Source organism: Daphnia pulicaria, chromosome 4, assembly GCF_021234035.1.
Source record: "Daphnia pulicaria isolate SC F1-1A chromosome 4, SC_F0-13Bv2, whole genome shotgun sequence".
NCBI classification, from domain to species: domain Eukaryota; kingdom Metazoa; phylum Arthropoda; class Branchiopoda; order Diplostraca; family Daphniidae; genus Daphnia; species Daphnia pulicaria.
In genome coordinates this window covers 18,122,406-18,146,424 of record NC_060916.1, presented here as the reverse complement: position 1 = coordinate 18,146,424, position 24,019 = coordinate 18,122,406, and the positions used below count along the sequence as shown (strand labels likewise).

General features: G+C 33.8%; 1 protein-coding gene across 4 annotated transcripts; it reads left to right on the top strand.

Annotated features, from left to right (window-relative positions):
* The first annotated feature begins 6,828 nt into the window (after positions 1–6,828).
* On the top strand, positions 6,829–23,239 carry LOC124335746. 4 transcript variants are annotated; one of them, XM_046789178.1, is made up of 15 exons: positions 6,829–7,177; positions 9,395–9,440; positions 13,601–13,688; positions 13,758–13,838; positions 15,055–15,136; positions 15,226–15,427; positions 15,515–15,676; positions 15,761–15,845; positions 15,909–15,979; positions 16,069–16,280; positions 17,818–18,010; positions 18,879–18,952; positions 21,042–21,233; positions 21,302–21,367; positions 22,480–23,239. In XM_046789178.1, exons 2-15 carry the CDS (start codon positions 9,423–9,425, stop codon positions 23,147–23,149), a joined length of 2,196 nt encoding a protein of 731 aa, XP_046645134.1. In that variant the 5' UTR covers positions 6,829–7,177; positions 9,395–9,422; the 3' UTR covers positions 23,150–23,239. The 4 variants fall into 4 exon arrangements, with proteins under 4 accessions (XP_046645134.1, XP_046645133.1, XP_046645135.1 ...); XM_046789177.1 differs by having other exon boundaries at positions 15,052–15,136; XM_046789179.1 differs by lacking the exon at positions 9,395–9,440 and having other exon boundaries at positions 15,052–15,136.
* Positions 23,240–24,019: the final 780 nt, after the last annotated feature.

The window sequence follows — 24,019 nt, the reverse complement described above, 5'->3', positions numbered from 1 at the left end:
CAGCTGTCCCGATTTCCCGATTATGACTCTTTTTTTAAAAAGTTCATACTGTCTAAATGAATTGATCTAAAATTCTAATTGTTGTTTTAAACGATCAAGAAATGAATCAGCTTCATTTCCATATTAAATTTACATGCCATTAGCGTTTATTTCTTTCTATAAACATAAAATGGCGGAGACAAAAATTTCTAAAAAAAACCGTTTTTTAAGTTTTGTCAATAACTCATGCAGTTATTGACAAAAATCAACCAAATTTCATGCCAAAGTAGATTATACAAATTTACATAACATACTAAAAAATTTTAAAGTTTTATTAACATCTACTATTTTTCCCCCCACTGTCCCTTTTGACCCGGTGTCCCGTTTTACTCCAGTCTCCCCTACTGCACCCCGAGCAGAATTTTTCCTATGAATTTTGTAAAAAAAAATGCATTTTTCAAATGGATTTACTGTTAGAAATCAATTTTGAAAATATAAAAGAGACACGTTCATTCTGCACTTGTTTACACCTTTTTACAATAAAATAACTATACAAATGTTCATTAGAAATACTTTACAAAATCCCAAAAATATTAGACAGTAATATGGGGAAGTTGTAGCAAATATTGGATACACGTACAGTATCTTCCATAAAAATCCGAACGCCATTTTTTTTTCAAACAGCCCAGTTTAATGTATTTTCTTTTTTTAAACTTTCAAGACTTTATATTATGTGTAGAATTGATTGAAGAGCCCGAAGGGCGAAGCTAATAATCGCATACGCAGAAAAAAAAAAGCCATGTCACTTTGTCTGTATGTATGTATGTAACGCTCCATAGCTCGGGCTTTTTACGACACATTTCAGACTTTTTGGTCTTAAAAATTACACAAAAAATATGCGGTGCGACCAGAACAAAAATAATTTTATTTACTTAATTAGTTCTCCCGTAATTAATGAAAAACTGTTAAAATAATTGTTTAACGACTGGTGACATCTTGCGGTGGCGACTACAACTTTTTTACTTAATGACTGGTGACATCTTGCGGTGGCGACTACAACTTTTTTACCTTAGGTTTAAATTCCACTTTCCATACTTAACGTGCTTGTCATTTACTTAACGTGTTAAGTTTAAAATAACGTGTTAAGTTTAAATTTAATTCTTTCTTGTCGAATATTTTTTATTGAAATATATATGTTATGGATGGCAAACATGATTAAAAACCACCAGATGTCCATAGCATCGCCGTGATGACGCAATCTTTGATGTCCCAACCATGACGCAACAACTAGATTTGCATTTATGTTTTGTAGTTATTTGACTAAAAGATGTTTATTTTTAAATTCAATTATTGAACTTTATGTGTAAAAATAGGAAAATATGAGTTGAGAAAATTAAACGAAAATAACTTGAAAGGATAAATATTGAACTGGGACAGAAAAATCCCGCTTAAAGACAAAAAAGTCTGTGAAGAAAAGTGTGAATTGTGAATATGTTCAACTTAACAATAGGCCCTGAATTTGTCATTTAAGACAGTTTTCAACTGGCTTACGACTATCCCTTCGCGGCGAGCTGATAAGCTTGCTTTTCTATCTTAATCGCATACTCAGAAAAAAAAGCCATGTCACTTTGTATGTGTGTATGTAACGCTCCATAGCTCGGTCGTTTTACAACAGATTTCAGACTTTTTGGTCTTGAAAATTAAACAAAAAATATGCGGTGCGACCAGAACAAAAATAATTCCATTTACTTAATAAGTTCTCCTGTAATTAATGAAAAACTGCTAAAATAATTGTTTTACGACTAGTGACATCTGGCGGTTGTGACTACAACTTTTTCACTTAATGACTGGTGACATCTTGCGGTGGCGACTACAACTTTTTCACCTTAGGTTTAAATTCCACTTTCCATTCTTAACGTGATTGTCATTTACTTAACGTGTTAACGTTTGCGGTGCGACCAGAACAAAAATAATTTTATTTACTTAATTTTTTTTCCCGTAATTAATGAAAAACTGATAAAATAATTGTTTTACGACTAGTGACATCTGGCGGTTGCGACTACAACTTTTTCATTTTAGCTGGTGATTTTAGAATCTGGTGGTGATTTATTTTTATCTAAAATGAAAAAGTTGTAGTCGCAACCGCGATGCTCTAATTGTAATGTACCCCCCATATTTTTTTTATAATTTTATAATAAACCATTTCTACATAAAAGACCTTTAAACTTTAAAGTTTACTCAGATTTATGGGAGGAGCCTATTTTTTGGGGTAAGTGAGGACACTGGGGTGGGTGGTAAGGGACGTCCTCCGTTTTCGCCTTAAAATTCATTAATAAAATTTTAAAAAATTTAAAAAGTGTTCCACTGCATAGACTCTTTGAGTTTATAAATGTTTCAATTTGATTATTTTGTTAATGAACCTTTTTTCTTATACAAACAAAATTCCTTATGGAGCAGTAGGACATCCTGCGTTGCTAGGTCAGGAAATCGAGCCTCTTAAAAATGCTGTACGCTGATTGGTCCGTAACTGTCCCAAATTAGCCAAAAACAGCTGTCCCGATTTCCCGATTATGACTCTTTTTTTAAAAAGTTCATACTGTCTAAATGAATTGATCTAAAATTCTAATTGTTGTTTTAAACGATCAAGAAATGAATCAGCTTCATTTCCATATTAAATTTACATGCCATTAGCGTTTATTTCTTTCTATAAACATAAAATGGCGGAGACAAAAATTTCTAAAAAAAACCGTTTTTTAAGTTTTGTCAATAACTCATGCAGTTATTGACAAAAATCAACCAAATTTCATGCCAAAGTAGATTATACAAATTTACATAACATACTAAAAAATTTTAAAGTTTTATTAACATCTACTATTTTTCCCCCCACTGTCCCTTTTGACCCGGTGTCCCGTTTTACTCCAGTCTCCCCTACTGCACCCCGAGCAGAATTTTTCCTATGAATTTTGTAAAAAAAAATGCATTTTTCAAATGGATTTACTGTTAGAAATCAATTTTGAAAATATAAAAGAGACACGTTCATTCTGCACTTGTTTACACCTTTTTACAATAAAATAACTATACAAATGTTCATTAGAAATACTTTACAAAATCCCAAAAATATTAGACAGTAATATGGGGAAGTTGTAGCAAATATTGGATACACGTACAGTATCTTCCATAAAAATCCGAACGCCATTTTTTTTTCAAACAGCCCAGTTTAATGTATTTTCTTTTTTTAAACTTTCAAGACTTTATATTATGTGTAGAATTGATTATTTTACAAAGTTCATTTATTAGAATTAAGAAGAAATTGCCCAAATATTTTTTTTAAATAAAGAAAGAGACGAAGGTGTTCGGATTTTTATGGAAGATACTGTACATAACACCGATTATGTTTACGATTTATACGGGTGTAGCAACGATTACCGCCTTTTTCTTACCCCACCTCGCTTTTCCTATATTTTTTCTTTCCCCCTTAACTAATGCCCCCGAGTAATGATTGATAATTGCCCTTTATAGAATTTGAAAATTTCCATATGGAACTTTATAATGAATTCCAATAAATATTGACTTATTATCTCAATAAGAGAAAGATTCATTGAATTCTATTAATTTCTTGTTCATTTTGTTTCATACTCATACAGTCACCCTTTTATATACTTTGCCGAAGCTCAAACTATGATGACTAAAATTCACATATTGCCGTCTCGTTTCCATATGTTAGTTAGCCGATTTTCGTCTTTATTTTTAGTGAACATTATCCTTTTGGCCTTAACTATAAAGTTCATGTATTTAAAATGTCGTTTTCGCTTAACAACTAGCGTAAATTTTAAAAATTAACAAATTTCCGGCTTGCTTTGCGTTTATTTCTTCCGTAGCGCGATCAGTGGTTCAGCCTTGAACGCGTCTCCCCCTCTACCGATGCAAATACAACTGCTCGAGTTTCCGCACTTTTAAAAAGTGAAAAACCTTACTAACTTAGTGGTTCACCGCTGCTATGAGATGAAAGAAGAATTGAGTAGTAGGAGAATTTTTTTCCAAGTATTTTTCACCACTATGATTACCATTAAACTTTCCAAAATTAAATCATGTTATTCACATCAAGACAAGCGAAAAAGTGAACAGTTTCTCAGTAGTGAAAATATCAATTTTTTTTAACTATTTTACCAAACGCAATGGTTCTTGGATAAGAAAATTCTTCTCGGGCACCATCAGGGCGATCATCGCTTAGGAAAAGCATGGGAATTTACAATAAACTTCTTCAGATGACTCAAAAGTAAGACTAACTCAAAATTCCCCTCTATCTCTCTCTTAATAAACAGCGAGTCAATCTCGCATACATGGGGAATAAGGGTTAACTTTTGCTGCATATAGCATTAGCGATAATTAAAACTATAGCCTATTACCATTATGTATATTTACTACGTTTAGTTCTCCTGTATGTAAGTATACATATTATTCAATGAGGCCACGAAATATAAGTAAAGAAGAATCTCAACCTCGAGGTTAAGGTGTTGAGCTGTGCAGAAGGTCTAAGGTACAAGTCCTTACCCATCCGTTGTAACAGTTAAATCTCTTACATTGAGTCCGAGCATTCTATGTCAGAAAAGCTATTAATACAAAGACAACCTATTTTTTTGTGTTACCAGTGGAGGTTAAAATCTGTTCAGGAATGCATTTTGATTCCATTTAACAAGCCGTCTACAACTCAAAGATATCGTTTTAGGGTTTTCGATTTTGCGGAAATCATAGCTGGGGTCGTAAAAATACAAAAATATAAGGGTTCTGTGCAAAATTTTTCGCTAAGTCGATTGGTAAAAATCGCAATCGCCTAGCGTTTTTAGTTTAGGAGATATTTGAAAAAAAACTGAGAAGAGGTAGCCGAAATTTTGACTTTTTTTCGGTTTTTGTGCAGCAGTTTTCTCGTCAACTGCTGCACCTAAAAATAATCTAATTGGTTTAAAATGATAGGATAGCCCATTTCTTCAAACTGTTTTAATATTTTTTAAATACTCGGCTTAGAAGCCGAGATATTAATGATTGAAATTTTGAACAAAATTTCCCAAAATTTCTTCGTTTTTTGGCCATGCCGGGCTTCATCCTATAAGCCACCTAGCGCTCGCGAAAACAACATTTCCTCCTCATTGCCTTTAGGGTCTCTTGGGGTGGTCTCCCTAATAACGTCAGTCTACACCTATCGAGGGGGAGGTTACCATATCATATTTAGCTATAAACTCTCTGCTCCCTGATCTCTCCAGATTCGGACAATACACGCAATGCTTTATATGGTTAAATTAATTCCCAAAGATTTCTCTCGCTGTATGACAAGGCTATATGCTTTGGCATGAAACACAGCAGTAGTTTTCATGAAGTGTAATCTATTAAACTGGTTCATAGACTTTCAAATGGTGCCTCAGAATTCTTCAATGCAATTATAGGAAGGTAAAAAGATACTTGGGATAGTATACTCAAGTATACTAAAAAATAATGTTATTTAAAATGGAATCTCATTGTCCAAAATAATAGTCCAATAAACAGAACTTTTTCCTTTTAATAACTTATAACGTGACTGTTTGATAATATTTATAAAGTTATTAAATTAGTTTTTATTAGTGATTAGAAAAAAAATCTAAACGTAATACTGACACAATTTTTGGGGCGATATCGGGCAAAGGTGATACTTTATGAGAGTGTAAGTAGTAGGGAAAAAATTTACCATCGTAGCTAATCAGTCGATTAGTTATCGATTCTTTAGTCATTGTCCATCTCACCCCAAAGCAATCAATAGTATCTTCCAAACGTAGCCATTAATTATAATGATAACTAAACAAGTGATTTTTAAAAAATAATAGCCTACTTTGTTGATAATGATACATTGCCTTATTTTGCATTAAGTATTTAATATTTAACTTGGTTTTTCGTTCATCTCCGGATTTTTTTAGTTTATTCGTTTGTCAAAGTCGGTCAACCCCCCTCCCCCCCCCCCCAAAAAAAAAGCTTTTGAGTCTGTAACGATGCCCAGGGGATACCGCGTAGTTGAAAGTGTACAGTACACTTCAAGCTATTAAGACCACCCCCTCGTTTTGCGTGCTTTCTTATGTCGCTACGTGTCTCATTGCACCTCCAAAAACTTTACAACGGCAAGAGATAGATTTTTTTCTTTTTTTCCCGAAGAGAAGAAAAGACGATCTTCAAATCATACACACTTGACATTGTCGTAGGATTTCCCCCCACGTCTCTCGTTTACCAATTAAGAACACCTCTTTTTCCCCCATAAGCGCAGTGTTACAACCAATTTTATCTAAAATAAAAAAAAATACTTAGAATGGCGCTAAAATACTTTTCTTAAAAAAATTTGCGCCGTTTATTTAATGGAATCATGAATTTATTTATTTAAAAAGAATTTTTTTGAAGACCCTTTTCTATCCCTTTAAGTTTACTCCCTCCGAAAATTGAGGGGCGAAAATCGTAACTTCTCCTTGTGCTACTAGGGGCACTGGCGCGCGCGCTATCAGATAACAACAACGCAAACAACTCAATTGCAGGACTGCAAAAATTAAGACATCTTTGTCAATTCTTACTAATGAATAATAGATTTTGATTTTCAATTGATTGATTGTATTTTTTATATTGAAATTCCGCATTTAAGTTCTTTGCGTTTTTGTTATCTGGTGAACCCCTCTGTAAAAGCCGGTAAAAGCTGTTGAGTTGAGATGTTGAGATAAAAGTCAAGCATTCTACATTCTAGACCGGCCATTTGTTATCACGCAGCTGTTATCTGATCAACGATGAAGAAAGAACAAGAAAGGAGGAAAGAACTTTTTATTTTTATATTGGAATAAGTGACGTTGTGAAAAAGGTCGTTCTTTCATAGAATTGCCATCACGAGATGTAAAAAAACGTACGAATTTCGATTTGTTCTTACGGGTTATAGGCAAATATAACAATTCAAAGGAAATCAACCAATTTTTCATCAGTTTTTTTATTTAAGAAACCAAGTTTTGAGATTGCTTATGTCAGTTCCTTCACTCATCCTCCATGCTTGATCTTATCATGCTACTTTGAGCAAAAATTCTGTATGACTTTCGTTTCAGTTTGTGCCCAAACAAGAAGAGTTAGTTTAGTTAACCAATTAAAGGAGAAGTGCTACAGAAAAGGATCTTTACAAAGAATTTTAGCAAGAAAATAAATGAAAAAGGTAGGGAAAGTTTCTTCATGTAAATAACTAAAAACGTTAATACGGGGGTTATCCACTCAGTATTTGTGTGGACGAATATAAAATAAAATATTCATTTTTTAATATTTTTTCCGTATTTTGTTATTATAAATTTTTTACTCAAAATATGGGGTTTACAATTATTTTTCTAGTTGAAAACCGCCTTTTTTATTACTGTCAGAGTGTCGGTCAGCATTCGAATGCCAACAAGATTGTTAACGAACAAATAATTTGGGACAACATTTTGTTTTCCTTTTACAAATTCCAAATTCCTTCTATATGACGTTCAGCAAATGATGATTAATGAATACGAAACGAGAAAATTTTGTGAAAAATCTAGAAAAACTCTTCTCAACTTAATTTTCGTTTTTTAAAATATTTGTTTCATTTTTATTTTTGTTCTTCTTTTTATTTTTTACTTAAAATATGGGGGTGTACGAATCTTTTTTCGAGTGGACAACCCTCGCGTTAAAACATGGCTAAAATAAAAAATCCCGTTTACAATTTTCAATAATTTAGGGTACGAAGAACGATTCACGTTTCAAAAATAAAATAAAATAATGTATATTATACATGCACCTCTTTATGTTAAAATTTCCCCGTATAGTAGGGAGGGCACAGATATGTTTTTTTTCACCAATAATGGGGTACGGCGACTTTAATATTAAAAAGAAAACTAGTTACACCAAAAAAAGATAGGAAAAAAACAAAATTAATGGCGTATCATTGTTATTAAAAAATATTTACCGAGTTATTTAGGCTCAAAGTGTCACGTGACTGGCGAAAACTGAACTCTGAACGAGGGGTGACCTAATGCAAATGGCGTCAGGTGGCAAGAGTCGGATCTGCGCATGCATAGACTTGACCACGTGGTCTGAACCGACCAATGGAAGAATTCCTGCTTGGTCTGTATGGTCGCTTCAGACCACGTGACCAAGTCTGTGCATGCGCAGATCGGACTCTTGCAGCCTGACATCACCATTCGCACCCCTCATTTTTCAAGTGTCAGTCACGTGACCGACACTTTGAGCCTTGATAAAATGATAACTAGGTAAATTTTGGTGTATTTACTATTTAGTTCGTTTTTTAAATTAAAGTCGCCATACCCCATTACAAAATGTATTACTATTTGATTTTTAAATTGATAATTCTAATTTGTTGTTCCCCTATATTTTTCATATATTTCGCCCATATGCAGTCATGCCTGCAAGTTTCTTTAGCAGACAAACTGCTCTATATGGTTTTATTTGAAGTTGACGGGAGGTATAGCTTAGGAAGCTTACTGTACCTGCCATTTTCGTCAATCTGGTGGGAAAGTTGAAAAAACCGAAAGGAAGAGAAGAAAAGAATGGAATAGCGCAAAATAAATCCAAAGAGGAGGAAAGGTGTGCTTTTTAGTATACCTTCCGTCAACTTAAAATAAAACCATATAGAGCAGTTTACCAGCTAAAGAAACTTGCAGGCATGACTGTATTTTCTTTTTCAATTTTTTCTCCTTTTTCATTCAAAGTTCTTCGTTGAGCAAGTGTTTTTTTTATGTAGTTCAGGTGTTTGTGAAAAAAATATTAAAGAAATCTGGTTAATAACTACAGAATTTAAGAAATTGAACTAGAGGTAGGAACTAGACCATTCGTGGTGACGTCATTACAAGAGAGGGCATTTTCAGTGTTCCGTATTTACATTCCAGTCCAATTTTTCCCACGAGCGCCTGTCCAAACAAACTCCCAGCAATTAAGGTCCTCTGGGAAAATTGCTATAGTTTAAAAATTATGCACAAACTAATTTTAAAATTTTTCTTGACTAATAAAAGAATGAGCACGCTATTATTAAATAATATTTAACCTACTAGTTTTCAGTTTTCCGTGTGCTTCAATTTGAAAATTAATGGAAGAGATAACGTAGGTAGTTCACCGTACCTCTAAATGCTGTACGCCATGTTGGGGAAACTGAAGAGGAGAAAAAGAGAAGTGAAAAGAGTAAACAATTAAAGAAAGGGGGGAAAACATGAACTTTGCTATTCCTTCTGTCAAATTTAAAATAAAATCACAGAGCTATTTGCCTGCCCACGAAACTTTCAATCATGAGTATCCTAATCTAATTTGTTATTGAAGAATGCCGAGATGAGGTACATCGGCTACAAGATCTACATCGATAATAAGATGTAGGTAAAAATTAATTATTTTTATTGGCAATTTTCAGTAAATATTGAGACAACAAAGCAAAAATAATGGCAGATACACATGAGGTAAGTTTTCCATCTTTTTATTAGTCATTGTCGTTGCCCACATCAAAACATACAACTTTGAAGAAATATTTATATTACATTAACAAATGTTGTCAAAACGTTTACATAAATGTTAGTAATCATTTTAATATATTGCACTGGGTAACGCGAACTTTTCCACAACATGATTAGAGGCACAGCTCTACATTAAAGTATACACGTACCCAGTAAAAGATCATCATCTACTATTTACTTTTTTTCTACTATTTTTACTCAAACACATACAGAGAAGTGCACTATTCCATATATAATGTAGAAACATTATATTTGACAACGAGTCCACTAATCAAGGAGGCCGGATGTGGGGATTTGGGGGTTTCACTTTTTTGGGAAACGACGACTCGCAGCCAGTTGCCAAAAACCATTTTAATAGGGATTTTCTAGCTATTGTAGTTTTTTATTTATTTAAGAAAAACTAATGGGGGTCACCAGAAATTAAGTGTTTTTTTTTTATCTTGTAACATTTTGGGAAAACCAGACGGTAAAAAAATTAATTTTTCAGGATCAAAGATTTCCTTAACCATTGGGTTCCTTAACCATGTGTATTTGGGTATATCTGAAACTGCCAGTCTTGCTCTCACCTCTCCTCAGCTCTATTTCTCTTGAGCTACCTCGGCCCCTTTCTGACTGGTAGTCAATCTGCCAGAATTAGTAGCATCTGGAACTCTGAGTATGTCTCGTCACCAATTGGCTCCACCACAAGGCAATTTTTCCAAACAGTCTTTTCCTTATCAGCTCTTCATAATCGAAACTTCGACCCAATGTCGGTGTATTCTAGCTGATTTCTGGACACTGCCCTTAACTTCCACTATCACTGTTTATAATTCTCTGCCACCTCAGTCTGTCTGTTTGTCGAAGACGTAGAATCAACGCATCCCTTTTTATTTTCATGTCCTCGTTCTCAAAAAGAAGAAAATTAAGAAAGAAATTTAAATTCCGTATCCGGGAAAATAGCTCCGTCAATTGGCCCCATCCGCTTCCTTTGTCACAAAAATCAGGCAGTTTACGTTGGCACATACAGGCCACTAGAGTTTTTCGCAAGCTTTTTGTGGTCACTCATTTATCCGTCTTGCCGTGAATTGCTCTAATTCTCGATAAGCTGAAAATATTTTTGACGAGGTAACCTACCAATTTCACTGGACGTGATTCTGTCATCTCTAACAGTAATCAAATTGTTCCTCTCACCTCATATTTTTTTTGCTGCCATTGCAATTATCTGAACGAATATTCTCCAATTCTATCTTTTCGTCTCTTATCAGTCATTCTGACCAAACTCTAAGAATCACGACCGGTACCCCCGAGGTCATTTGTAGCTATAGAGACCGGGGCTATGTGAGGCACGGGGCTAAAATGTACAGGGCAGTTTTGAGTTGTACATTTTGTTTAAAAATTCTGAAATAAATACAGCGTATTTTAAATGATGTTTTATTTATCCAATAAACTCTTTTTCCTGAATTTCCGATTAATTTTGCGAGTTTAATGGGAAAAACAAAAAAATTGGAATCGGAAAAAAAATTTTTGACGTTTAGTTTTCAATTTTTTTATACTTCTATAAATAGTTTTATAAAACCCAGATAACTATTTGATAGGGTTTTCTTTCTCGTTTAAGATAGTATTTTTATTTTATAAAAAATATTTTTCTGAGTATTTGATAATTTAGTTTATTTAATGTTGTTTGGGTCCGGGTTAAATGGTACAGCCATCTGTTGCCAAGTAAACGACCAAAAAAGATCGAAAAAAGACATCTTCTTTTATTGCTCCACTTATACTCAATAGAATGAATAAAATTACAGTAATTCTGAAAGAGAAATGAATTTTCTTTTCACTAATGTGTCTTTCAATAAATTTAATCCATCCGTCGCAGAGAAAAATGATGTTCTGTTTTGCCCCTGGCTCTGTTCCGTTTAACCCTAAAAATTTGTTTTCCTTCATTTTTTCCTCTTTACATTTAATTAAATAACTATTACATAGTTTAACGAAAAAATATTAAAAAATAACCTAATGTTGAGAAATGCATGGGAATCACTCCTATACTTGTAAATTGGCAGCGTAAAGAAAAAAAGTGTCCCACATAGCCCCGGTCTCCCTTACGGGCGTCATCAGCAGGCGGTACAGGTCCAAGCTAAGCCAGGTACTTTATGCGATGTCAAGGCGTGTGTCCTGGTATTTAAACGGCTTCAGGGAGGGCCACACATCTTCTTATCTCATTTGTTGAGTCTGCATCAAAGAATGGAAAGTGTTTGCGTCCGCTTTTCTAGGCATACAAAACGCGTTTGACTTCTGCCATACTTATGAAATCTGTTCAGTGTTCCCTATCTCACCAGGAAGCTGTTCTTTCATTCAGCAGATTTTACCTCTTGGAAGGAATCGTAACAAAACACTCCCAAGAATCCGCAATTGCAACCCACAACCTACAAATAGTTTGTGATTCTGTAGTAATTTTACGGCTTCAGGAAAAATATTCTTGAATCCCATAAAAACGTCATTCCTTATTTTCTCCCTAAACTTTTACGCTAATTGGTCAGACCCTCGTTAACCTTTCTTTTCTTCCAATTCGTCTATGCCAAGCATTCACGCTACCAGTTTCATTTTTGACACTTTCCTGATAAAGCGATTTGTTGTTCAAAGAAAATTGACATTTTGCATCGTCAATTAGATCTATTCAAGAACTACTGATATTTATAGAAAGCCAATAGAATTGGTATACGATGAAATAACGAACGATCAATTCATCTTTATTATAAGAAATTTTATTTATTTTACTAAGAAATAATGATGACTGCTCCCTTACAAAAATAATGTACCATGCGTTAATACATTGCGTTATGTAACAAAAAAACACCAGTTAAAACGAAAAAAATTGAGGAGGTTTATCCAATACCTGTCCTAAGTAGGGGAGAGCGGGGTCACTCAGGACAAAAAAAATATTTTCCCAATATCTCTTAAACTGTACATAATTTTTTTAAACAAATTGAACAAACAGCATTGTTAAACACTCCGATATCTATGTCCCCTAATTTTTTCATAAAGATCAGATCATTATTTTAGCTGTAATCAAACTTTGAAAAATAATGGGAAAAACAAATTTCAGATGGGGAAACTGGACAGAGAGGGGGGTGATAAAACACATGGTTATAACTCTAATGCTATTGCAAAACTATTGAAAATGAAATTCTTAATAGATACTTTTGTCATTAAGGTAATATAATATGTAAAAAAATAATAGTAATAAAGATAATATTTTATCAAACATTGGTATTTAATGCTGGGGAGGGGGTGGAATGGACAACGCAGCGCTAAAAATGTAAAAAGAGGAGGGGCTTAGAAAATTTCAAGTATGGAATCACAAATAAAAGTAAAGAGGGTGTTTTTTTACAAAATCATGTTGTTTGTTTACAAAAAAAAATTTTAATATTTTTATAGCCTACTGCTCTTACAGTCCATTATTACCCCAAAAAAGATGACCAGTATTACCCGCATCAAAGACATTTTTCTAAATCATTATTATTCTGAAACGATTAACCGTAACAATACAATTTTTACACAACATGAAAACCGAATGAATAAAGTATTTTATTCAACAATCAAAAAATTTTTAACCGTGGAGGTTGATTAATTAAACAAAAAACTATGGCAATGACAAACATAAAATTTGACCGCCATTTTTTATTATTGCTATTGCTCAAAAATTATTAGCAGGATTTTACTTAAACTTTTACCCTGTAGTTGTTATGAAATTCTTCATTTCACACTATTTTTTTTCCTCATCCCCACCGTCAGTTAAGGAGCTTGTCCCACCTGGTACGTGTCCAGCATGACCCCGCTCTCCCCTACTGCATATTAAATATACATGAAAAATAAATTTTTATATTGTATGGTATATTATTTACATTTATGTACTATAAATCTATTTCTTTACTTTTGTGAAAAGATAATCCCAAAGATTTTGCCAAAAGGCATCTTGTTTGGTACTTCTTTAATAGACCTTTATACTTCGATCAAAATCGATTATATATAAGTTTTACATATTAGTAATTATTCTTGATAATTTTAAAGATAATGTTGATACCATGCAAAGAAGGTAACATAAAAGCTCATCTTGTCATGAATGTATTTTTTAGTTGACTGAGCTTATGATGTCCTTGTGCGAAAATTCAGCCTTACAGACTGATTTTGGAATTCAAATGCATCGTTTGGTTAAAAAAGGAGGTTAGTAAATACAACCATTTAATTTTTCTGCATTTGTGTTTGAAATAACGATATTGCTATATGCACAAGCTGATGTAAACAGGAAAACTATTGGAGGTCGCACCCCACTCATGATTGTCTGCTGGAAAAATAGAAGAGAGAATGTTGTGGGTAAGTGTGATGTAATTTGTTTGTTTTTTTAAGGAAAGATGCAAGTGTGACCAAACGATGTGTCTTTTTGTAAATTCAACATATTACTAGTGTGAATAGTGTAGTATGGCTCAGGTAAACCCCTCTTCACTCACCCCTCTCCCATGGGTACGCGCCACCCCCCGCTTGACCCCCCTTCCTGGCCGGCTTGGGAAGCGCGTCAGCTCAGTAAAACTCAAAACTTTGAACGCGTTTTACTGGAATTTCCGCTCATTTGCACACCCTAAACTCAATGCTGAAAATGATCAGCGTAAGGAGATCTACAACTCTATACCTTTCTTTTTTCGATATTAGAAAACCTGTCTTGCTAGGGAAGAGCACATCAATCTTTTTAATATACCAGTATTGAATCATGTGTTCCCCTTCCTTATTCCTAGTTCTCCATCCTTATCCCTTAACTAGCCTCCAGATTGGTTTCATCCCTGATGTTGATATGCATTCTTATATCAATATACTAACAAAGGTTTTAAGTAAAGCTTTTTTCAGAGATGTCTTTTGGCTTAAAATAATGAAAATTCAATTTTAAAAATCAAATCAATCCTAAATTTTTAAAACTCCTTCCTATTGTTTTTATTGTAAGTTCGAATTACTTGCAGCAGTGAGCGAAGGGGAGAGAGCAGGATCACCATGTCTTTTTATTTTAATCTTTAATGATCAATAATCGGTTTGTGTAATCTATAACAGGAAGTTTAGTCCATTTAGTTTTATTAAAAAAAACACCTTTTCAGCATTCTAAACTGCCTCGTTTCAAGGTGAGACGTAGCCTAGTGCTGACGGTGTGTATAGTTTTCCGTTTTTCAGCAAATTCATTTTTTCTTACCCTGAAAACTCCTTCGATTTACTCGGATATAAACTTAAGTTTCCTTTTTTCTACAAACAAATACTTGTAAGTAGTTTACCAACCCGTTTAGGACAGAAAATCACTGTTCTAATTTCCGTGCAGGATATTGTACCATGGCGTAGGGTGTTTGTAGCTTGATAATTCTCCAGCAATGGATTATTATCCTGCAGTTTAACTCTTTCTATAATCTCTTACTGTTGATCTTAATCTTTCAGTGGCGTAGAGTAGTCAGGATCTTTTTTTTGTTCTCTAGGTCACTGTCATAAATCTTGTGTAGAATTCGACGAACAAATAATAAAGTAACCTTCAAATCTTTTGAATATTTCTATTTAGAAGTCGTCAATATTTTATTGTCCTATGGTGCAGATGTAAAAAAAACAGACGATTTCGGGTGGAATGCATTGCAATTTGCTTGTCGGTAAAATCTCTGTAGATTAGCATTATGCTTTTATAACACCCAGCTAATATAAAAGGTTGATTACTAAGATATTTTTATTATATGAAAAGGTATAACTGTACACCACAATTGCCATCAATTATTGATGTGTTATTAAAACATGGAATTGACGTGAACGCGAAAACCACAAACAAATGGAATTGCCTCCATCAACTTTGCAAATATAATTCTGGAGAAAAACTTTATCAAGTTATTGCAAGTTTAATAAGACATACTATAAATGTTAATGCTCAGACCAGCAAAAAAGACACGGTTAATAAGCAAATTTAAATATTTTCATTAAATTGTACTTAAAATAGTGTAACATTTTGCTCTTCATATTTAAAAAAATACCTTCAGGCTCTGCATTTACTTACCCGTTATTGTCGACGAGATTTTAGTGCAATTTTTCAATTGCTGATAAATGCCGGAGCTCGAGTCGATTTGGTCTCGTCCAATGATAAAACATTGCTGCATGTTTTATGTAAATATGCTGTCGGACTGGATTTGATTGGTGTCATGGTAGACATTTAGAATTTAGAAGTACCTGATACTTTTTTTAAAATTTTTAAGAACAAGCTCTGCATATTGTTTGTCCCGTTACAGAATAACTTGATTAACTCTTGTCAAACCATGGTTGATTGTTTCGATTACTATAAAGCAACAGCAATAGTCTATGCTGCCAGACTAGGTGGGAATATTCAAAATCGATTTGTTAACTGTCTAAAACTTAGATGTGTTTTCCATTATGTAGGTTGTGCGAAAACCGTTAGCTTCCTTTTGCCATATTCGCATCATAACGTAATTGATATATTTGGGCAAAACGTAAGTTAGTTTATATTAATTATAATATTGCAGATTTATAGGTAACTAAATGTTTTTATTTTCTTATTCCTATTTAATTGTATGGATAGGTTATCGATCATTTAAACGATGTTTTATCAAACTCTTTTCCCTTATGCATTTGCTGTCGAAGAATGGATTCCTTCCTTCCACCGGAACTACTTGAAAAATTGAGTACAAAGAAGCCATTTCATGCAAAATTGAGTGGTATTGATAGAGATGCGTTAGAGAGAGCAATACCAAGGCGCATCGATTACGGGTTTACTAACACAAACCGAGAAACGTAGTGAACATTTCATAACTAAATTCAAATCGAACTTTTTAACACCAACAAGTTCCCGATTCAATCAAGCCATGTAAGGCCAGATTTGGGTTTAAATTTTCAGAAATCTTGACTGGGCGTCGGAACCTGTCTCAATGTACTCCATTTTATTCAAAATTTATCATAATGAAAGTATGTCGACTAAATCGTTTGGGCATGTATTTTTAGGTAAATACGCAGGAAAACTAACAATTGATATTGTTAGAAATAATTCAAGATATACAGTGAGCAACTAAAGTGTCCGGACACCCGAGAGAACCTTATGGAAAACCGCTGTTTTCGCAAGACGAAAAAGTGGTCAAATTTTTATCCGATTTTAATGAAAATTTTTTCGTAGGTTCTCTCGGGTGCCAAGAACAACCCTAACGTTTTTTTGAATTTTAAAACAAAGGGAAGGGTAGGTTTTTATCCGAGGCAAAAGTGTCCGGACAGTAGAGAGGCCCATATGTAAATGGCCTTACTTTGACTTCCGATTGTGAGTCATTGAAAAGTGCTTGAGTAACGCAAAATGTCTTTAAAAAAAGATCTGCATTTCCTCTATGGCACGCGTGAATCACGATTTTTTAAAATAATTAGTTATTGATTGAAACCCACCCTCAAAATTGATTTCGTTCAGATCTCGATTATGAGAGCCATGCACTGCTGCCAGTTCTACGGAATTGCTTACTCTCCCCCCAGTCCCTACTAAACCCCTTTGTTTCAGAAAAAACGTGGGGGAGAGTAAGCAATTCCGTAGACCCGGCAGCAGTGCACGGCTCTCAGCAGTGGAATTCTTCACGAAATCAATTTTGAGGGTGGGTATAGAAAGAATTCTAATTATTTAAAAAAATCGTGACTCACGGGTGCCATAGACGAAACGCAGATCTTTTTTTGTAAGACTTTTTGCGTTACTCTAGCACTTTTCAATGAGTCACAATCGGAACTCAAAGTAAGCCCATTTACATATGGGCCTCTCTACTGTTCGAGTGTCCGGACACTTTTGCCTCGGATAAAAACTTACCCTTCCCGTTATTTTAAAATTCAAAAAAAAATTAGGGTTGTTCCTGGCACCCGAGAAAACCTACAAACATTTTTTTATTTATATCGAATGTAAATTTGACCACTTTTTCGCCTTGCGAAAATAGCGGTTTTCCATAAGGTTCTCTCGGGTGTCCGGACACTTTTAGGTGCCCACTGTTACCATAACAATGTTGATTGTTAGCGATAAAACAATCGTCCTAACAACAATCGTCCTTAAAAACTATTTAGAAATCGCGGTTTGCGCCGTTCGATTTGCTGATAAGTTTTGAATAAAAGAGGATTCATTGCGACTCGCTCCGGCGCATTTCGTGATTTTAACAACCAAAAACCCTCCATTGGCATGATTGAGCTGTGGAATTGTTTTTTAATTTTTTAAATTCAGTACGCACACATGGTTTCAACAAAAGTTTACATAGTATTAAGCTTTATGTGAGCCATGGTTAAAGAAATGGCTTTTAATAATGTCAATTTGGTCTAGTATTATTCAGCTACCTTCTGGAAACGCTTGGAATATTATCAAAGATGTATGGACGACAGATTCCGATCTTGATACAACCAAAATTCTACAATTTTTGTCTAAACACGCTCATCAAATGGACGATAAGCTCGGCAAAGTTGGTTGTTCTCAAAATCACTGTCATTGGTGTGCTGCCACAAATGCAGTTTGCGAGGTATGCTTGTGTCCTTATATTCCCTTGTATGTTTGTGGATTTATCCGTGTCGTATAATATAGTTTACATTATCCCTGAGGACAGAAGGTTTAGGGGCCTTTAATGCATCAAAAATCACAGTAGTCTGCTGAAAGACACATCTGAAAATCTTTATTAGGATTTTTCAACAATCAGAATCAAGAAAATCGCAAAAAATAATTAAATCTATTTTTAAGCTAAAGTTTGTAAATGTAAGGTTTGAAAAAGTTTGATGATACACATCATTCCGTTAAGTTAGACATCAAACTACGTGACTCTTTCAACCTTTTGGAGTCATAAAAACGGTGAAAAGCGGCAATTTTTTTATTTTCGGTGTCAGCCTATTTGGACATTTTTCCGATGGTTCTAAATCTTAAAACAGATGAACAGATGACAGCATTTTTATCAATACCCAACTTCAAAATTACCCTAATTGATTTACCTATGAAAACTAATTCTAAATTATAAAGGCGCTAAAGGGGTTTTACTTCGCTTACCATCATTATTTTTCTTCAAAACTCGCACAGGTGATAGAAAACATGGTCAAGAGGGAAGATTTCATTTTCTAAAATACTCCCTCGGGAAAGGAACGGGGCGCTCCTTACTGCACCAGATTTTTTTTTTTAAATAACAGCCATTGTTTTTATATTTCTATTAAAGTTTACATATTTTTAGACTTCAAACCGTTCAACCAACAAGCGTATGAGGGAACCAGCGGTTCCATTTCTTATCCTTTCCTATCTTAGAAAACAAGAGCTATTAAATGGGAATATGTTATTAATCTTTGATCATTAGAAAGTTTGTATAAAAGCAACGAAGAAATTATGCATTTCCCGTTTCGTTGTTTCAGTATGTCAACCAATTAGTGATCACCGTTGCCCATTTGGATAACCGATTTCAAGGCGAAATAATTCAGTATGGAAGGTAAATATTTTGAATTTATTCGTGTCATATTTAAAAACTAGTTCACGACAAGGGAAATAAAAAAATAATCAATTACACAGAAATTGGTTATAAGAAATATTTTTGTGGGATCACAGTTCATTAAGTTAATCAATTAATTTTTGGAATAAAAGAAACCATTTCCGGACATCTACAAAACTTGCCAAAAGTATAAGTATGGGTGAAGGAGCTTATGGGAAAAAAAATTTTTGGAACGATCTGGTTAATTCAAATCCTTATGGAGTACGATTTCCTTTAGGGGAGGGGATTGATATTAGCGTTCGGTAAAGCATTACTGGATTTTTTAGAATTTAATGATCACGGGATGTAATTTTTGTGACGTATTTTGTGACGTAATTATCAGTTTTTCCGAGAGGGCCTAAAGGGAATGGAGCTCCTTTTTAGGTCTGTATTTAATCCAAAGATAACATTTTTATTGCTTGATCCACCTTAACTAATTTCAATTCTAAAGCGGATTAAATAGGTTTTTCCTTTTTTCTCTCACCTCCGTTCTATACACACACTCTATTATTCTCCACACACATAACTAACGAAGCATTTTTTAATTGGACCTTTGCAATGTAATTATTGTGAAGGTCAAAAGTAGCCCCATTTCCTAATGCACCTTTCCCATCCATATTAGAAATTCAAACAATGGAAGCGATATCACTCTTCCCATAAACGCTCTCACCGTACCTGTACATTGCCTAGTGCACTAAATGCCTTCTGAAACTACCTTTTGTGCAAAGAACACTAAAAATGGCCCCCGAAGTATTTTAAAAAATGAAAATATGAAGGCTATAAAATGTGAGCCAAATGCTAATGTTGTTTAACGTGTTGCTCAATAAGCTATTCATATATCTATTCATTGAAGTCCATTAAGATGTAATAATAAGGTTAGTGTTGGACAAACCGTACCCATATTAGACAGTTTAAGTTTTACCCGGTTATTTCCCAGTCTCACAGAGCATGGTACCTTTTCCTTTAGAAACTTTTTTTTTTAAGCTCTTCAGCTCACGAATTTAAAAAATCATGACTCTGAAAATCAAAAAAAATTTTTCATTTTTTGAGTTTGGGGCGTAAAACTGGACAGAGTCTTAAATGGTACAATGGTAAAATTTATAAGAAAATTGCATAATAAAGAGATAACAATAATGATATCGATTATTAAATGTTGATAATATAACAAAGTAAAACGGATTTTCTTACTTGAAAAAGAAAGCACATAATTTTCTCGTTTACCTCCTGCCGCAACCCTCAAAATAAAATTACATTACGGCCAACAATAAGACCTTAAAAAATTACTAATCATTTATTCATACTTATTAAAATCATACTTTTGCTTCAGTAATGTAGAGTATTGAGTTTCCTATGGAATTACGTATCAATTCATTTTATCACTAATCATAACTTGATATAACGGGTAACTTAGCTATGAAATTTTTAATTAATTTTTTTTCCTATTTTCTTTGTTTCTATTTGCTTTTATTTCTTAAATTACTCCAGATTTTTCAACCGACAATAAATTAAAGTACGAGCTACTGTTACACTTAACAGAAAAACAAAGTTAAAATTTAGATTTTTAAAACTATGTAGACTTCGCACTGTCCACTAAACGGTGTCCAACATCGGTTCGGTCTCTGTTAAAAGAGTAGGCTAACGTCCAAAGTTGCCAGTTCGATGAAATTGTGAAAAATCGATTTGACACGAACCAGTAACAGTTCTTGCATGGCGGATTATGGAGTTTCGCCCGTTTTAGTTTTAGTTTTTAATTTCCCCATTTCAGTCTTTAACTACAATTACTATCGAGGGGAAATAAATCTTAAAAGATTACCTGATAACTAAGGAATGTAGTTATCTAATTAAGAATAGCAACTGAAGATGACTGAAATGGTAAAATTAAAAACTAAAACTAAAACGGGCGAAAATCCATAAGCCGCCATGCGAGAACTGTTACTGGTTCGTGTCAAATCAATTTTTCACAATTTCATCGAACTGGCAACTTCGGACGTTAGCCTACTCTACTGGGTGTTGTGAATTTAATTATTTATTAATATAAACATATTTCAAGTTCTGCCGAAAACTCAAAAATTATTGCACCGGACGAATTCGATTTCATGGTAGTATTGGCTAATTTCAAAGAAGACGAAAGAAAATACTACGACGGAAAATACGTTGTTCTTTATGATGGTGATGAATCGTCGTCAATTTTTGAAAACGAGCAAGACGGAAGTACATCTTCAGCGAAATTATTGTATTATTTGTAAGAAGCATGAGGCAATTTCAGTAAATTAAATTCATAATAATTTTTTGTTTTGTTTTCTAACATAGTTACTTGCTCTTAGCGGATGCTGTGAACCGGATAAATCATCTCAACGTTTTATTCCACAATATAAGGTAATTCCATGAGATTGTAAAAATAACACTGCAATTTGGCAACTCTGGAAGATACTGAAAAAAGACATTTTAATTTCCATTTTTTTTTTAATTTAAGATTTATCTAAATAAAAATCTAAAAAAACAGGGGAAAAATATAACCATCCACCACAATAAAGAGCTAACGTAGCTGTATTTTCTAGATTAGTTTCATTGCATTTTCTGCTTTTAGCAGCCATGGCAGTTATGTCTAAGAAAGAAGCCAAAGTGAAGTTATTAACATAAGATCATCTCGGCTTTTCAAAGATATTTGTATCGTATATTATTCTTACCCAAATGAAAATGTTTAAACAATCACGTCAACTTTGGCAAGATACAAATACTACCCAAAATTTCCGGACAGATAAAAGCAGTTTACGGAAAAACGCGTAAAAAAATAAACCGCTAACACGAACATAGATTCGAGCTTTAACAAGCGATCCGCCACCAAAGGACCGTTTTGGGCGGTTTTGATTTTGCGGAAATCGTCGCTGGGGGGTCGAAAAACTAACAAATAGATGTTTTTTTTGCAAAATTTTGCACTAAGTCAATTGGTAAAATCCGCAATCGCTTCTTTTGTAGTTTGTAGTTTACAAAAAAAAATTAGGGGGGGGAGGCTAAATTTTGACTTTTTCGGTTTTTGTGCAGCAGTTTTCTTGTCAACTGCTACACCTAAAAATAATCTAATTGTTTTAAAATGATGGGAAAGCTTCAACTGATCTTCAAACTTTTTCAGGGTTTTTCAATACTCGGCTTAGAAGCCGAGATATTAACGATTAAAATTTTGAAATAAATCTAGTCCATTCTTCGTTTTTTGGCCATCCCAGCCTTCATCCTATAAGCCACCTAGCCCTGGCCATAACAACATTTTCCCCCCTCTTTTCCTTTAGGGTCTGTTGGTGACCACCCCCTTTTCCCTGGTGTAGGCTGACGTTAAGAGGGAGACCCCAACAGAAATTAAGAATTCAAAACAAATTATAATTTTTTCTTTGAACGATGTTAGAAGTCCTTACTTAAGAATTCATTGTTATTTTAATAATACAGCAGTGGTTGTTTCGTCATAAAAGTCTTTAATCAATATGTTTTTTTTTCAGTTTTTCAGAAACTTGCGTTACGTTAGACTGCTTCTATAGAGGAAAGGAAGTCATTCACCCAGGGCAATACGTTTTTAAATTAAGCATTGACATAACTGTTGGAGTAATTGGTTCACAAACCAATACAGTTCCTCTGCCTTTGCCTTCATCATTTCGCCTAGTAAATAGCTCTAATAAGGATGATAAGTACTTCTTGGTACCACACCGACAAGTTGCTGGAAGTGAAATCAGCGGCTGGAAACCGTCTTTTCCTACAGTGGAACGCAATGCATTTCACGCATTTGATCCCGTAGTCACTCGCTGTTATTGCCTTTTGAAATTATTTGTTTTACTTGTTTCGCATATTGACGAATGTTTTGGGAAAACAAAACCTTCGTCGTATGCAATTAAAACATGTTTATTCAATTACGTAAAAAAAAATCCTCCACCTTGGGAAAAACGATGTATAGTGAAACATTGCATAGGAATTTGCACAGAATTTCTTGATACAAAGGAAAAAATCAATTCTTTTTTTGAAAAATCTCTCACAGTTTACGTGATTAAATATGAAAGTAGATATGTTATGAACAAAATCAGAGATCGACTAAAGTCGGCACAAGAATCATCTTGTATTTCATCAAATATTTGTTCATGCAAAGGACTCAATATTTCTAATTGTATTTTATGTTGATTATTATTATTTTGAAAATCACGTTTGTTATAAAGCACGATATTTAAATCCAGATTTTTCTTCAATTAATGTTTAAAATACACCATCAAATTATTAATTCCTATTATAAGCATCTTCATTAACAAGTTCTCGGCTCTATGAGACCACATTTTGGTGGAATGTTTCATCACACGATGTTTCCTCGATGTGAAGTCCTTGAGAAAAATGTAGAAAAAGAAGGAAACTCGGGAATTTTTTTAAATTTTGAGAAAATTCAGGAAATCTTAAGAATTGCTTTAAAAAAGTTTAATTATGATTAGTTTGTCAAATTTAACTAATTCTGGTTAACTACTTGTGAAATATTATTATATTATTATTATATTTTTATTATCATATATTATTATGTTCTTAACAAAATGTCATTATTATGATATACTTTATTCCAACCAAAAAGTAGCAGACAGGCAAAAAGTCGTGCACAGTTTACGCCAATGTGCACCACTGCGGCCGATAGCAGAACGAAATATTTTGTTTTTCTTGATAGATGGCGTATTGGTATCGTTGGTGTATCTTTTCCATTTCTGCAGACGCATTTTCCTTTTAGTTTAACTATACGCCACTCCGTGGAACTTAAGTAAAGAGCACTTGTTTGTGAAAAGACCGGTTTAGAAACAGAAACCGTAGACAATTCATTATGATAAATTTATGAAAGATTCGTGGACCAATGAGCCGACTTTAACACGGATTCGACGGAAACGCCCCTAAAGACTGCCTTAGAGGCTATGGCTCCCTGAGTCGAGTATGCTGAAAAAGAATCCGGCTTCAACCCGGCATCCGAAAGGCAAGACTTGAGCCAGTGACTTTAAAGAGTAAATTCGTTCAAAAGTCGGA

Bases quoted from the DNA above. Each gene is read 5' to 3' on its own strand.
- LOC124335746 (XM_046789177.1), top strand. The intron at 13,689-13,757 runs GTTAGTAAATAC...TATATGCACAAG, and splicing joins TCGTTTGGTTAAAAAAGGAG to CTGATGTAAACAGGAAAACT. The intron at 18,011-18,878 runs GTATGCTTGTGT...TCGTTGTTTCAG, and splicing joins CCACAAATGCAGTTTGCGAG to TATGTCAACCAATTAGTGAT.